The 16,186-nt window shown below is 41.9% G+C and overlaps 1 protein-coding gene and 1 long non-coding RNA gene across 16 annotated transcripts in view; one reads left to right on the top strand and one right to left on the bottom strand.

Annotated features, from left to right (window-relative positions):
• LOC126051373 (uncharacterized) overlaps positions 1-13,358 on the bottom strand; it is a 25,542-nt gene extending 12,184 nt beyond the window's left edge. Inside the window, exons 1-4 of one of the 2 annotated variants that reach the window (XR_007509811.1) lie at positions 13,267-13,358; positions 11,332-11,459; positions 7,399-8,183; positions 5,435-5,583 (exon numbers count right to left, since the gene is read on the bottom strand). This is a non-coding gene — a long non-coding RNA (uncharacterized LOC126051373). Of the gene's footprint in view, positions 1-5,434; positions 5,584-7,398; positions 8,184-11,331; positions 11,460-11,717; positions 11,808-13,266 lie in introns of those variants that run through there. The other variant, XR_007509812.1, reaches the window with a different exon arrangement.
• Positions 856-16,186, top strand: UPP1 (uridine phosphorylase 1). Of its 14 annotated transcripts, none has more exons than XR_007509806.1 (9): positions 856-951; positions 3,198-3,262; positions 6,132-6,249; positions 6,754-6,912; positions 7,954-8,068; positions 8,519-8,728; positions 10,237-10,383; positions 13,104-13,907; positions 15,570-16,186. XR_007509806.1 is itself a non-coding variant. In XM_049830525.1 (9 exons), the coding sequence occupies exons 2-9, from the start codon at positions 3,210-3,212 to the stop codon at positions 15,576-15,578; spliced, it is 867 nt and encodes a 288-aa protein (XP_049686482.1). In that variant the 5' UTR covers positions 856-951; positions 3,198-3,209; the 3' UTR covers positions 15,579-16,186. The 14 variants fall into 14 exon arrangements, 9 of the variants coding, with proteins under 9 accessions (XP_049686482.1, XP_049686483.1, XP_049686475.1 ...); XR_007509807.1 differs by having other exon boundaries at positions 13,104-15,215; XR_007509810.1 differs by lacking the exon at positions 13,104-13,907 and adding an exon at positions 12,659-12,787.

Genomic DNA, 16,186 nt, shown 5'->3' with positions numbered 1-16,186 from the left:
CACACGCCGTGTTTTGCAGAGGGCAGTTTCCTGAGGAGAGGAAGTGGAGAGGGAGGTGCTGATCTCTTCTCGCTGGTACCCAGCGACAGGACATGTGGCAACGGCTCAAAGCTGTGTCAGGGGAGGTTCACACTGGACGTTAGGAAGCATTTCTTTACAGACACTGGAACAGGCTTCCTAGAGAGACGATCGATGCCCCAAGCCTGTCAGTGTTGAAGAGGCGTTTGGACAATGCCCTTAACACCATGCTTGAACTTTTGATCGGCCCTGAATCGCCCAGGCAGTTGGACCAGATGAACGTTGTAGGTCCCTTCCAACTGAAACAGTCTATCCTATTAGCAGAAGTCATCTGTGCTCTTTTCTCACCACCTTTCCCCGCCATGCCGAAATGCTGGTAAAAGAAGCGCACTTAGAGACGGTCTGTACGAACGTACATTTACAAAGGCAGATTTGGATACTGACGTCCATACGACCTAACCCGACTCTGCAACCCTCAGGGTGCCAGCATGCGCTTATGTATTTATACTGCAGGGCCATTCTGAAAACTCGCAGCCGGGAGGTGGATATCCCGCGGGGCGGCAGGAGACCAGCGCTTGCAGCACGCGAGGCGCGTTGCTCTCGCCTCCCTCCCGCACCGCCGCGCCCCCCTTACCGGTGCCCGCAGCCCCCGCCGTGTGCCTCGCCGCCAGACGGCCGGCTGCCGTGCAGCCGGGCCGGCCGCCCCGCAGGCCCTGCCGCCGCGGGAACCCCCGACCCCCGCCGCGGCGCTCCCGCCCCGGGCGGCCGTGCCGCCGGCGCGCAGGGAGTTAACGGCGCCCGGTGCCGCGGGCCCCCGGCCGGGGCGGAGCGGGGCGGTGCCCGCCCGCCGCGGCCGGGAAGCGGCTCGGCCGCCCCCGCCGCGCAGTTCGTCCGGGTGCAGCGAGAGGCCCTTCGTGGCTCCCGCCGCTGCAGGTAAGGGCTGAGCACCGTCAGCCGCCGGCCGGCAGCGCGGCGCCCGCCTGCAGCTCGCGGTCCTCTCCGGGCCGCCGGGCCCGCAGCGCCTCCCGGCAGCGGCAGCCTCGGGCGGCGAAAGCCCCGCGGGGGGGGCAGCGGCGGTAAACCGGGCTGCCGCCGGGTGGGGGAGCGCTCGTCGCGGGCCGGGGGAGGGACCGCGGACGCGGAGGTCTCGTCGGACGCGGAGGTCTCGTCGGACGCGGGGGTCTCGTCGGACGCGGGGGCTGCGGCCGTTTCCGAGCATAGAGCGATGGGAGCCGCCCGGAGGCGCCTCCGTCCGCCGAGGCGAGGGCGTTGTCGGGAAGCGATGTGCATCGCGAGCGAGCTGTCATTGTTTGTACAGCCCCAAGAGGGAAGCGACCGTCTGCAGTGGCTTCGGCCTTTCTGATGATGGACCGGCACCGAACTAGAGCTTGGTTTTAAAACAAACGTCGGTCGGAGGATTTGCGCGCACGTTCAAGTGGGCCGCGCGCTTTCTTGAGCACTTTATTCTTGATCATCGGTTTTAACGTTGGCTGAGGGCGGCTGCTGAAAATTTTGATGTAGCTATAAAAGTTTCCGTTTGTTCAGGTAGTGCGGGAGTTTTGTGGCTTTATATTAATTGGCTGCCTGTCAGCTACTACCCGATTGTTGAAAGGGTCTGCCGCGGCAAAATGGCTTTCTGCCTGCTCCTTTCTTCTGTTCTTGCCAAGGCATCTCCAGCTGGGTGCTGTTGGAGAGGTTATTCTGGACCTTTGGACTGTCAGAACTTTGTTCTCAGTTTTTTGAAGTACGTCATTACTTAGGGGATCACAGAACCAAGAACACTGTTAGAAATCACGTGGTTGCTTAATACTGTGAACAGCAGCTGAATGCATTTCCTCCGTTTATTTGCAGCCCTTTGCCATCTAGGTACATAAAAATAACTTTGCTGTTTCTTCTTCTTCTTTTCCAACTCCTTGGTATTAGGAGTCATCGCACTGTAGTTTTCTTGGAACAAATTACGCATTTTCCCCGTCATGTACGTGATATAATAGCGATACCCTGTAGTATCTGACTCTTATCATACAACCATAATTGATTCTAAATGCGACTCTAGTACTTTACCTCCTTGAGCAGAGATTCTAGTATACATTTAGTGAATCTAGCTCATGGGAAGTTTAGGCCTATTTAATAAAGGGTAATGTTTTAAATGAAGAAAACTAATCATCCTTATAAATTTTAATACATTTCCATTATTCAGTGGCTCTTAACAGGCAGACTTAAGGTTTATTCCATTTGGTTCTTCAGTTCTTTCAAAATTCTTGTATTACATAATTCTGTTGCAAGACTGATTTCTTTTATTTCCTTGTAGTGTGATCCTGGGGTTTTTAAGGATTACAATCCTGTCTATTATAATCTATGTGCTGTCACGCCCTTTGTAAGGGAGGGTAGAACAAAACTTTGTGATTCAGTACTTTCTGTAAGGGCTAAGTACCAACTTCAGCACGTAGCCTTAGTCGCTTCTGAAAATAATAACAAATGAATCATTCTATAATTATAATTCTGTCTATTTAAATGTAAAGTTGAATGCAGAAAGGAGAAGGGTTTTTGTATAGGTTAGGGTAATGAATTAGGAAAAAAGATATTCAAGATAGATGATAAACTAGAGTGCTGTGACTTTTGGACTCATGTTTGGTTTAGTGTTCCTTGCTCTTAGGCTGGGCCAGATAGAAATGCTCCTAAGGTCATTAGGAGGAGTTCAATGAAGAGGATATTACGAGTAAGATGCTTCCTGGACTCAGGGTTCAGGCGTATGACAGTTAGAAATGACCTTCTGGAGTCAGAGGTGAAAGGAGGCTAAAGCTAGCTAGTTCAGCAGTCACTGTCACTGTGGGAGGTATGGAAGAAAGAGGATTACTTAGCTATGAGACTTAGCTCTCTCTGGCCCATGAGCCAGGTGTTGCTTATACCACAGAACAGAAGTCATTCTGAGATGGGGGTTACATTAGCAAGGGATTAGTTTGGGCTTCGGTGGTTTGAAAGTGGTGATGCTCAGCCATAAAGAAATGGAGATGCTCATTTTGCTAGTTACAAAAGCTGTAGTGTGGCTGGATTATTTGGGGTTTTTAATATTCATGACAGTATCATCTAAATAGAAAGTTTCTGTCACTGTTAACGGTGGTAGCTTTACAGATGGGACTATGCCTATGCACTTATATCTAATTTTTTAAATATAATTCTAGGTATAAGCATACATGGCTCCTGGTGTCTCAAACGAGAAGAAAACTGATGACAAACAGTCTTCAAAGTAAGATTCAGAAATGAATTATCTTGTCAAAGTCTACACTTACCTTCCTCCCCAAACTCATTACACACTTGTTTAGTTTAAGATAAAGTTTATGATTACAAATATTGATTATAACATCAAGTATCTAGTAGAAGCCGTTACAAGAAATGGAATCTTTATCTGCTTTAACCACAACTACACAGAGGGCTTTGCGGTCTAGCCATTTTCATTTATCACAACAGTTAATTTTTTGAAGCGTAAATGATGTTTCTTGTTGTTGTTGTTTTTAATCCAGTGAGCTGTTGAAATGTTGACTTTGGTTGCTGCATATGGCCAGACGTACCTGCTTCAGGAGTTTGAACAAATATTTCAATCTGTTTCTCTAATCCTTAGTTTAAGCTTATTTTAGTAAAACCATACATGTTTAGTTGTCAGACATACGTGTTTTGTTTAAACCTCTGGAAGCCGTAGGTGCTTTACAACAGTGTGAGAGGAATAAGTTGTCTGCTCCTTAGAGTTACAGGCCAAAGGTTTTTATCAGGCACCTTTGCCTCTACTGTAAATCCATGGCATTTGTCCAACGTACACATAGTGATATGCTTACTTTTATTGCCCATTTTACTCCAGGGTCCAAGTCTGTAGTTAGATCTGGATGGCCAGAAAACCAGTACAAGTTAGTAACAGCCCTAGCTGCAGTGACATGGTGCGTTGAGTGTTGCTTCTAGGGTATGAGATAAAAAAGGTAAAATACAGACACTGCTGAGGAAGGAAGCTGTATTTAGGCCAGGCATGAGGACAGTGGTGTTGGCACATACCACCCTGTACTTTTAATAGAGGCCTCGCCTTTTCCCACTTTATTTCCCGGAGACAAGCTTTTATTGTTGGTATTCGTTTAAAGAAGGAAATATTTTTTGCTTGCCTGAGAACAAATTGTAAAGTGATTTCAAATCATATCCTACTTGTATGTAAAAGCCGTTCCAATAAACATCAGCACAGCGAGCTATTTCATCTGCATTAGTGAGTGACCCATTAAATATGGGTAGAGAGTCCCACAAAACCGAACAGGAGTAATACAGAGAAGGCAGTCTGGGAATTCTGCTCATGTGAGCTGGCAAATTCCTGGGCTGTCTGTGCCTTTCTGAAGAGCCATAAACCTGCTCTTTATTTTTCCAGGAGTCAAACAGGTCTCCTGGAGGGAAGAAGAAAGGCAACCAAAGCCTTTGGTTCCACCTGAGGTGGGATTTGTATGAAGAGGGGCAAATGGGGCACGTGGGAGGTGGAAAGGAATTACTACTGAAGGGGTGAATGAACCATCTGCTTTGTTGGGCTGCTTTTTCAGTTACTGAAGGTGGTAGTCTGTGGTGGGCAGGGACAAATAGGGTGGATTGGGATGATACCTCTTTGGCTGTGCAGCTACTGCTGAATAGTTAGTGGCATTAGAGAGAGAATTTCAAGAACAGAAACAATTGATAGAATATTGTGGTTGTAACTATTTCTTTGCTTTCTGAGGAACAGTTCAGTGACCTCAGTATGGGCATCTAGGCCACTTTAGGCTTCTAAAGGTAACCAATACATCTTGCTCAGGGTTGACAGATAGGACATAGGACCTATAGAATAGCACTGGCCTCCTGGAGAGGCATTAGAAGACAGGCAGGATAACCTAAAACATCTAAAATGGTGCTAAACACCTATGTTTAGGTTTCAGAGTTGTTCCTGGAAAGTCTTAACAATTTTTTGCATAAACTCCAGGCAAACTCTTTTGTTTGTCTCCTCTGACAAAGAAGTTTGAATTTGCTGAGCCATGCTATGACTGCAGTGAGCCTTCCTTAAACTATTAAGTAATTTTGTGTCTGGAAGATATTTATTGCTTGACTTCATCTCTCAGAAAGTACTTTGAAGTATTGGCTAGTATTTTGCCTAACCTTGTGATTATTGACTAGTTGTTCCTACCTGTTTCAATTGAACTTAAAACATAAAGCACAGAAGGCAGACATTTTATGAATCATTCAGCTTGCTTAGTCCACTACCCAATTTTCCATGAATGCAATCCCACATGCTAAGTAGCTCAGTTTTCCCTCCTGGTCTTGTAGTTTCCTGGTTCTTCAGAAAGATTTTTTTTTTTAATTTTTTTTTTTTTTAAGCTGTATCACATCCTTACAGGAACCAATTTAAGAGGAAGTAAATTCTTTTTACCTCTTCCTGTCTTTCCCTTCTTCTTGCATTTTTTTTCTCTTGCATGGTTTTTTCTTTGCTTCAGATTTCCAGTTGCCTCTTTTCTTTCCTGTTTCAGGTCCTCTGTATTCTTGTTACCAGTCTCATGCTGTAGAGTTTTCTCCTCCTGGCTGGATGACACAGAGTTACAGTGAGCCAAACTGCCAGAAATCCCCTTTGGGCCTGTCTATAAAGCCCAAATCTTCCCACCCTTCTCAGGTGGTTAGCAGGGTCAGTCAAAACACAGAGGTCGAGTTCGCTTTTCAGCTTTGCTATGGATTGTCTATGTACTAAGGCAGTCTATTGAATATTCCCTGGTCCTGCTCCCATTGTTCTGCTCACCATAAAGACCCACCCTGGTTCACAACTTTAATATTTTTTAAGGTTAAAGTCACACTGTTGCAAATGCATGCTACCATCTGGGCTTTTCTTCAGCAATTTCATCCTGTGCAATAAATGGAATGTTAAATATGGTATGTGATTTGTTATGAGATGTAAGGTGATCGTGAAATTTAGGATTTCCTTAATGTAATGCATGAGGAACCCAAATAAGGTAGTGCAGGCATACTTAGGTCTGGCATTTCCCAACTTTTACTGTTTGACTTTGCAAAATTATCATCTATTCCATGTAGGAGTTTGTATATACTCTATATGTTTCACAATGTTGCTGTCCTGGCAGAGAGAATTTTATCCATCTCTGCAACCCTCACCTGGAGAAAATGAAAGAAGACATCCTGTACCATTTTGCACTTGGGACTGGTACCCATGATTTTCCAGCATTGTTTGGAGATGTAAAGGTAAGACACTTCATTTCATTCAGCCAGCCTAAGCTTTTCTGCAGAAGATGGAAGTGTAGCTGTCTTCAAAATAAGACTAAATGTGTCAGCATGCCACCAGTTGAGGAATGAGTGGAAAGGGGATAAGATTTTGTGGGTCCTTGTCACTGTCAATATCAAGCAAAATTGGGGATAGTTGTTTCTGACTGTCGCTTTTCATCCAGTAAAAAGGCAAATGCTACAGTCTCTATTCAGGTAGAACTCCCTTTTGGGGCATCTTCAAGCCAATATCTGTCTTTTACTCATTTAAAAAGCATGAAAGCATTTGAGTGCTATGTAAAAGGTTTTGGTTTTTTTCCCATAAATTTTCTTCATGGCCTTCTAGAACGATTATGAGAAAAGCCACATCTAGGAATACCTTTGGGTTAACTGAAGGTGTTTGCATCCTCATGTTGATCTTTGCATGTGTTTTGATATGCTGAATCATGCAATTGATTTTGTTTTGTGGAATACTGTCCACCCTAGTTTGTATGCGTTGGAGGAAGTCCTTCACGGATGAGAGCTTTTATTGCCTACATAGCTGAAGAGCTGGGGCTTGGGAGCCCTGGTTGTGACTATCCTAACATCTGTGCGGGAACTGACCGTTACGCAATGTACAAAGTGGGACCTGTTTTGTCAGTCAGTGTAAGTACCTCACTTAATCAGATATGGGACACAGTTCAATGATGCTGTTCAAAGTAGAAAATATGAATGCACATTTATTTTAAAAACTTAGTAGTTGGAATCAGGTTTTAAAGTTTGTATCAGCCATGATCAAAATAGTTCAGTCAACTAATTAAGAATTCCTTTTTGGCCCTTTTTGGTAAGAGGGCAAACCTCTGAGACTTTCATTCCTTTCTTGCCTTCTTTTTCCTCAGTGTACCACTGAGGTGTTACAGGAATGGCCTTATAAATTTTTTGAGCAGACTTACTGTTGCCTCGTCCCTGTTCTGTATGCTGAATAATGGGGGAAAATGGTCGCTCGATGCATATGGGATATTGGAAAAAATGGCTGTATTATCCAGAGCTGCATATCTGCAGTGGCATTGTCAAATGTGCTAACATAACTTAAGAGTAGCATTCCATGAAACTTTTGCTACTAACTCATGTATGCATTTTAAAACTTCTTACCTTTAATTTGTAGATACGATTACATACTTCAGTTGCAATTGCATAACTGTAGTATCATTCTGCACCCTTTCTTTTGAGTTGTAATTATCACATTATCACGCAAATTAAGGTGGACTTGTATTTGCTGGACTTTGTGACTAAACCACAATGTCTGTCTTTTGAAAAAAATTTAGCTTAACTATTCACTAGCACTTCAGGTTGGTAAAAAAATCAGCGTGGGGTTTTTCTTGTGTTTAAGAAAAGTTCTGTGATGAAGATTCTGTATTTGTCAACTATTAGGAAAGGACTATATACTCTTGAGAATGTAAATATTTTAAAATTCATGATTTTTAGAAATGTTTTACTTCATCCATAGTCTGCCAAAGCCAGTGGGAATCTTTCTGTTTACCTGCAGTAGCCTTTCAGTAGGCCCATAGGTTAGTATTTTTGTAGGAGTGAGTTAGGTGGCAATTGGAAAAAAAAAATCAGGAAGGAGATATTGTCCAGCATGTTCTTCTGTATATATTTTGCATTGTGTATGTGAATGTTGAATATGAATTTCTGCTTTCATTTCAGCATGGTATGGGCATTCCTTCTATTTCAATCATGTTGCACGAGCTGATCAAACTGTTGTATCATGCCAAATGTTCCAACATAACCATTGTTCGCATTGGCACCTCTGGTGGAATAGGTATCTCCCCTCTTGATTTCTTTTTTTCTTCAAACCAAAGCATCTTTGTAGGAGAGTAAAGCATCTCTCTGCAAGTAATTGATGGTCAGGACACAGGAGATGAACCGTTTTGCTTCTGTAATTTTGAAAGAAAAGACAGTGTCTGTGTTTGGATAGAGAAAATGTACTTAAGTCATCTGACAGGAGGAGAAGGGCATTCCTGTCCTGTATGAAATGTATGAGATAAGAAAGAATATATAGTGAAAAAGGAAAAATTTCATTCTTTCAGAAATTATTGTGATAATAAACTGAAGCAGCTAGGCATGCACAAAAAAAAAATCTCTCAGTGAAGTCAGGGGCAAAATTGCCACCTTTAAAAGAAGCAGGTCTGGGTTAAGATGTATGGTTTATGTGTGTGGAAACAAAGCATTAACTACATTGTGAAGCTATACCTATTTCTTTTTACTGCAGGTCTGGAGCCAGGCTCAGTGGTTATAACTAGGCAATCTGTAGATGCCACCTTCAAACCTCAGTTTGAACAGGTTATTCTGGGAAAGACTGTAATTCGCAGTACAAACCTAGATGAACAGCTAGCTAAGGAACTGATGGAGTGCAGTAAAGAAATCGGTCAGTTCAATACAGTCATTGGAAACACTATGTGCACTTTGGATTTCTATGAAGGTAAGGCTGGTGACAGACTAACAGAAGTATATTGGTAAGCGGCAATAGATAAATACTGAATAATATTTTAACATTAATGTTCCAGTTCACCGAACAGAAGGCATTCCCTACTTCAAGTTGTCTTGTCAGCTGTAATTAACCTATTTTTCATACATGTAAAATCAAGCATTGTGCTTAGCAGTTTGCTGTATTGAACTTCTCATTTTGTGAAGGTTTATTTCTCCACAGCTCTAATAGATCCTCTCAAATACATATAGTCTACTATACACTTTTCACATACTCATCAGTTAGGTATGTTTATCACAAAATTTCTGTGATTTACTGATGCATCCTAGAGGATTACAGGAGTGAGAATTATTTGTGGCTGGTTTTGTTTTTTGTTTTGGTTTAGTTTTTTTTCCCACTGGTTAAGTATCTAAAGTAAATCTTTTCTAATAGAAGTGTCAGAACTTGTTTCCTATGCACATTTTGAACAAAGCAGTGATCAGACAACTGAAGACAATATTTTGCTGAGTTGTGTCAAGGCTGCTACATAGGAGAGGCAAACCTCCAAGGCTTACTTTGAATAAACATATAGACATTCAGGTGCTTTTCTGATCTCCCAAGTCTATTCACAAACATCTTTCAAATCTTGCGAGAACAGAGTGTAGTGGCACCTGATATGACTTTCTGTAGCTGTTACTGGATAGGTGACAAAGGGTGCAATGCAGCGGGGAACATGTGGTCTGCATAATGCTCAAGCTTGGTCAGAAGCAGATACTGTCAGTTTGTGTATCTCCTCAGACACCAACCACAGGTGCAAGCTACACTAAATAAAAGTGTTAGGAATGTTTTCAACTCATACAGCAAAAACCTGAGAACAGGCTCAAGGGTATTCATTTAGGACTACATCTCCTGAAAACAAGAAGATACCGAGTAAAAGACTGCAATTTAACTTTACTGTACATAACCTGCTGCCATTTTATCTCTAGGTGTTAGTCTTGAATAGTTTGAATAAACTGATTTTCTCAAAAAATGTTAATAGTATTACCTAGTTAGCTTAAGAGACTCTTCATTTCTACCTTAGAGAGTCTTTAAGTAATAAAATGTTCATCCTTTCAAGATAGTATCAGGGAGGCATTTTCAAGCCTGGCAGTTTTTCTAGACAATGATTATACATATTAAAAATGCAGCACTTCCATACAGCTTAAAGTTTGTTGCTGAATTTTGACACATGCCCCACATGCAGGAAACTACTACTTACATTTTCCCATTTATGAATTTGAGAATTTAAGCTGGAGAAGACCAATTAAATTACCGTGATTCACATTATAAAAAATAGAAGTAATATGTAGAAGCTCTAGCGATAGCTAAGAATCACTTTGTCCTATTTGTCTTGTGCATGAAAATAAAGAGCGGTAGTAAAAGCTGGACACTGTATAGGGGGAAACGACAGTAATCGAGCATTTTAGAAACTGAATTTGTTCTGTGACTTCATCACTGAAAATTTCTGGAAAATTACTTTGTAGGACAGGGCAGGTTGGATGGTGCAATCTGCTTATATAATGAAGAAGAGAAACTGCAATATTTGAAGGAAGCTTATGATTCTGGTGTCAGAAACATAGAGATGGAGTCTTCTGTATTTGCGGCAATGTGTAATCTCAGCGGTGTCAAAGGTAAACTAACTTAAAATCACTTTATTCAAGCTGTAGGAAGTTTTCTGCATTGCAGCGGGGTTGTGGTAAAACTGCAAATGAGGTCTTAACATACTAGAACTGGTTTTTTTTTATATGCAGAAGGTTATAGTTCTGTTGCTATGATTGTTTGATTTGTGTCATATGTATTCAAAAATTATGCAAACTTTGTCACGTAGTTCTTACACGGTTTAGTCCTGTTGTTTGCTATTCCAGTCTGTGGCAAGCACATAAATCATTGAAGTACCTAATTACCCTATAGCATTAATTTGTTTTCTTCGATTAGTTTTTTAAGTTTACAGGAAGCAACTGGTTAATTTAAGCAATCAGGTGATTCTCATATATATAAAACTATAATCACTTTCTATACTTTCATATAAAATTGAAATTATAAATATTTTGTGTAGACTTACAGCTTTAATTCTTAAACACTTGGGAGATTTTTACTAGCATCATGAATAAACCATTCCTAATCATAAAACAAGTTTTTGATTTTTTTTTTTTACAGAAGCTAGCTAATTTTCAGTAAAGATTAGGAAAAAAAAAAAGCGCTACAAATAATGTAATACAGTGCCTTTCTACTGACCATGTTAACTATAGTCTCTCACTTTCCTTGGCAAGTAATTTGCCAATTTAAAACACTGACGTTTCTCAAACTTCTTTAAACTCAAGAAGGATGAAGTGAAGAAAAATGAGCAAAAAGGCCAACAGTTATATCAAACATCCTCAGTTCTTACTGACTTGAGAGTGATTAAAAACCCGACCCATGCTATCACTGAGGCATTAGGGAGCCTGGCCCCTTTTTCTGTCTCTACTTTGTAGGTCTGTAATGCATATTACTGCTTGTGCTCTGCAAATTGTCACTAGCAGAAACCCCAGATACAGAAGAGTGATGGTAGAGCTCAGCTTGAGTGAAAGGAGGGATTTTACCTTTGGACTCTGATTACCAAAAGGCAGCAGGTGAGCCTGAGGTGATCCATGAGATCCTCATGCACTTCCAGTGCTCCCCATCCATGAATGTCGAAGCAGCTCATCTGCTGGTTCCCAACGGGTGGCATCTACGGCACAGGGATTTGAGTTGACTATAAGGTAGATCGCAGAGGGCTGTAACTACATTTGCTAGAGCAGTCTTTCTGATAACTTCCTACCAGTCAAGTCCTGGGTACTTGAGAAATATAATTCCTATCCAGAAAAACATAAGGATCATGATACAAGAGTAAGTATCTGCAGCTGCCTGAGAGCTCTTGCTTTATTACTGTAGCAATCAGTTGTCTTAAACTGTTCGTACCTTTGTTTATGTCCTAAACTGTTCATACCTTTGTTTATGTCATCCATAGCACGCTAGTCCCCTTGCATTTTATGGTACTGTGCACCATTTTGGGGGGTTTGTTTTCTCTCATATTTCTAATCTTCTAGCTGTTTGTTCAAATGTTTATGCTTTTGGACTGCAGAAGTGCCAGAATATCATTCCTAACTAATGCTGTCTTTTAATTTCTAGCTGCTGTAGTGTGTGTCACTCTTCTGAATCGGCTTGAGGGGGACCAGATTAGTAGCTCACATGATGTACTTGTGGAGTATCAGCAGAGGCCACAGAAGTTAGTGGGATATTTCATTAAGAAAAGTCTTGGGAAAGTATGAAATATCCACCTTTGTTTTATAGAAGCAGAAGGCTTTTGTACAGCTGAAGTCATGGTCATGACTTCTGTGCATTTAAGGTCTTTTGCCTCAGAATACCTTACAGCATTCTGTGTGTCTGTGGAGGCTAATCATTTTTGTCAGTGTCCTTTGGCAACTGAATGTGCTGAATTCACTTTTCTGTGATTTGGAAAGTGGATCTGTTGTGAAGGACAAGCCTGCTATAATATATGAAAAAGCCTTATTTATCCCTGCTATAAAAGAAGAACTAGGAAGAAAATCAAACTTTATTGCCAAATACTTGCAAACCACCAAATTAAAATTAACTTAAGAATGCTATTCTCTTTCTTGTTGCTACAAAAAATTATGTAAGTTATATTTGTCTTTGTTGCTTCACTTGTAAAGAAAACGTAAAGTGAATGCAGTTTATTTTTTGCAAACTTTGACAAATAAACAATACTATTTTCATATATTAAAATTTCATGAAATTGCAAAGTGTGGGACTGAATTTTCTAAGCATTAAGGCTTGACACTGAGCTGTTACAGATCTGTACTTCCTAGATATTGATCCAACAAGGTCATTCATATCCCATTTTAACTGTACAATTGAATCGATTCCCAGGAAACATTTATGTGTTAAGTAATTTTGCATTGAAGAACTTGAAATCTTGCTGCATCAAGGCTCCTGTTTACTGAAGAGGAACCAAAGGCATTCAGGAGATGCACAGCATGTTCATGGCACTGCATTATGGTAGTTTGGGTTTTTTTCCTTTTTACTTTGTTTTTTTTTAAATTGGTTTTCATCTCCATGTCTTCAGGGCACAACACTCACTGTTGCAGTGGTTCCCAGTACTTCTGAAGAACTGGAGAATACCTATTGACTGTACATGCCATCAAAACCATTTCTCCAGTTTTTTTCTACTACCACTGGCCTAGCGTTTGGGGTCTTTTAAAATCATACTCAATTGCTGCTTTGCTGCTGTGGTTAGAATATAAATACGTGGTCAGCTAAAGAAAAATGTGTTTAGATTTTTTTTTTTTTTTTTTTTCTCCCTCTTCTACTGCAGTGGAGCATCCAGTCCTAGCAGGAGTCTGTGGTGAATTGACGCTGGCTGGACACCAGGTGCCCATCAAAGCTGATCTATCACTCTGCCTCCTCAGCTGGGCAGGGGAGAGAAAATATAATGAAAGGCTTGTGGGTCAAGATAAGGGCAGGGAGAGATCACTCACCAATTACCGTCATGGGCAAAACAGACTTGACTTAAAGAAAATTAACTTAATTTTTTGCCAATCAAACCAGTGTAGGGTAATGAGAAATAAAACCAAATCTTAAAACACCTTCCCCCCACCCCTCCCTTCTTCCCAGGCACAGCTTCACTCACGGTTCTCTACCTCCTCCCCCCAGCAGCACGGGGGACGGGGAATGGGGGTTGTGGTCAGTTCATCACATGTTGTCTCTGCCAGTCCTTCCTCTTCAGGAGGAGGACTCCTCACTCTTCCCTTGCTCCAGCATGGGGTCCCTCTCACGGGAGACAGTACTTCATGAACTTCTTCAATGTGGGTCATGCCCACAGGCTGCAGTTCACAAACTGCTCCAGCGTGGGTCCCTTCCATGGGGTGCAGTCCTTCAGGCACAAACTGCTCCAGTGCGAGTCCTTCCCACAGGCTGCAGTCCTTCAGGCACAGACCGCTCCAGCGTGTGTCCCCCGCGGCGTCACAAGTCCTGCTAGCAAACCTGCTCCAGCACGGGCTCCTCTCTCCACGGAGCCACAGGTCCTGCCAGGAGCCTGCTCCAGCGTGGGCTTCCCACGGGGTCACAGCCTCTTTCAGGCACCCACCTGCTCTGGCATGGGGTCCTCCATGCACCGCAGGTGGGTATTTGCTCCACCATGGACCTCCATGGGCTACAGGGAGACAGCCTGCCTCACCATGGTCTTCCCCATGGGCTGCAGGGGAATCTCTGCTCCGGCACCTGGAGCACCTCCTCCCCTCCTTCTTCACTGACCTGGGGGTCTGCAGGGTTGTTTCTCTCACATGTTCTCACTCCTCTCTCCTGCTGCAGTTTCTGTGCCACCACAACTTTTTTCTCCTTAAATATATTATCCCAGAGGCAGTACCAACGTCCCTGATGGGCTCGGCCTTGGCCAGCAGCAGGTCCGTCTTGGAACTGGCTGGCATTGGCTCTGTTGGATGTAGGGGAAGCTTTCAGCAGCTTCTCACAGAAGCCACCCCTGTAATCCCCCTGCTACCAAAACCTTGCCACACAAATCCAATACAGAGTCATAGGTCAAAAGGGTCTGAATAAACTCTCAGAACAGCTGTCACTGAGCCAGCTAAATGAGATTTTCTTTTCAAAGACTGCAGTCTGCAACACTGTTAACGAGCATAAGAGTTAGATCGAAGAGGGAGTGATGTAGTAGTAGGCACATTCACGAAGATGTGGCAGAAACCGGAAGCAATGTGATGAAAACATTAAAAAAGGAAGGCAGGATGCTTGTGAATAGGAAACTGCCAATGAGGATTAGTCTCCTTAAATTTGATGAATTTTCAACTGGAGAACAGATAAAAATACTAGATTTTTTTAATTTACTGATTTAGTCTTCCTTTAATTTTAAAAACACATTTTCTCATTTGTGCCGAGGATATGCAATGAATCTAAGTTTTCAGAGAAAGCCTTTTTTTCCCGAAGCTTAAGGGAAGGAGTCAGGTAGGAATGGCTCCACATTTTGTTTGAACTGTTCCTCCCTTATTTAAAAAAAAAAAAAAAAAAAAAAAAAGCTGTGCTTAACTATGTCTAGTGCTTGCCTGGGCATTGCAGAAAGCCCTGTTAGGTCCCTTGTGAAACGTGCAACGAAGCACATCCTTGCTCTGCAACCCAGAAGAGTGGCAAGGAGTTAAAAAGGAGAGCACTTAAGAAGCAACATTCTGCACTCTACGCTGAAGAAAAGCTTATACCAAATTGACCAGTATGGGTTTGGAGGAGACAGTTTGCTGTTGTAAAAGAAATAACTACTATGTATTACCTAAAGAGGAGACAAGAAAAAAAAAACCACCTTATGTGGCTCTGTGATGCTTTGGGGAAGCATATTACTGCAGTTGTCCTGGACGTATGAATCTGAAATGGTGTGATTTGTCTTCTTAAAAGAAGGACAGCAAGAATATGGAAACTAATTAAAAGAGTAAGTTCTTAAATCATTTAACAGTGTCAGCTGTCAATAGAAACTACAGAGCTGTTATATTTACAGTCATATAAAGTAAGCACTTCTATTTTGATAACTAATATGAAAACTCTTACGTGCTACATGCTGAAATATAATGAGCATTGTGGCCTGGCTGAGTTGGAGCTAAGGTTCAAGCATTCATGGAGTGATGCAACTATTCCATTAAATCAATACACAAGACCCCAGCACAACCCCCTGGAAGACTTTAGCCTTACACTTTTTGCCAATATGTCCTTTCCCCTTCCCACTGTTCCTTAGGACGTTGTACTTTTCTTTCTGCTAAAATATTTTTCTTCTGTGCTTTTTTAACAGATGGAGTAAAGGGATGTATGACAACTTAAAGTTAGAATTCAAAGGAGACCAAGTATCCTGTTTCTGCTGGTCATCATCCTGTAATGCTGTATTCCTAATGCAAGAGAGTGCTCTATAGACACATCTTACATGCAATAAAATACTTTTTTTAGCTTCAGAGGAAACTTGCCAGAATGTCTTACCCTGATAAGAACAATTGTATTTTCCCTTGTGACTGCAACTGGACAGAGAGATAAAGATATGAGTCAACTGTTTGCATCCGGCAGTGAAGTTACCTTCCTGTAGGTTTTACAGAGATAGCCATAAAGAATTATAAAATACTTAACAGCCTTTTTTTATGCAAATCAATTCTTTAATATTAGCCATTCACATTCTTTCTGTAGAATATGAATCAGGATTTGGAGTGGTGATATTTTTAAAAGCATATATGATATTACATATATGTTCGATATTACGTAGTGCAGTGTCTCCTGGTAGAGATCAGTTTACTCCAGAGATCAGAAAGGATAAAAGCAAAGAAGGAAGGTAGAAGGTACGAATACGGTGGAAGTGTGAAGGGAGAAAACAGTGGTTTCTACCAATGATTTGTTCTGTGATTCATGGTGTTCTTCTCATGG

The sequence above is a fragment of the Accipiter gentilis genome, chromosome 27, assembly GCF_929443795.1.
Source record: "Accipiter gentilis chromosome 27, bAccGen1.1, whole genome shotgun sequence".
Taxonomy (NCBI): domain Eukaryota; kingdom Metazoa; phylum Chordata; class Aves; order Accipitriformes; family Accipitridae; genus Astur; species Astur gentilis.
Note: the sequence above shows the minus strand (reverse complement) of the source record. Positions and strands in the feature narration are given on the sequence as shown.

Bases quoted from the DNA above. Each gene is read 5' to 3' on its own strand.
- UPP1 (XM_049830518.1), top strand. From the start codon at position 3,210: ATGGCTCCTGGTGTCTCAAACGAGAAGAAAACTGATGACAAACAGTCT. The intron at 8,069-8,518 runs GTATCTCCCCTC...TTTTTACTGCAG, and splicing joins TGGCACCTCTGGTGGAATAG to GTCTGGAGCCAGGCTCAGTG. The intron at 8,729-10,236 runs GTAAGGCTGGTG...ATTACTTTGTAG, and splicing joins CACTTTGGATTTCTATGAAG to GACAGGGCAGGTTGGATGGT.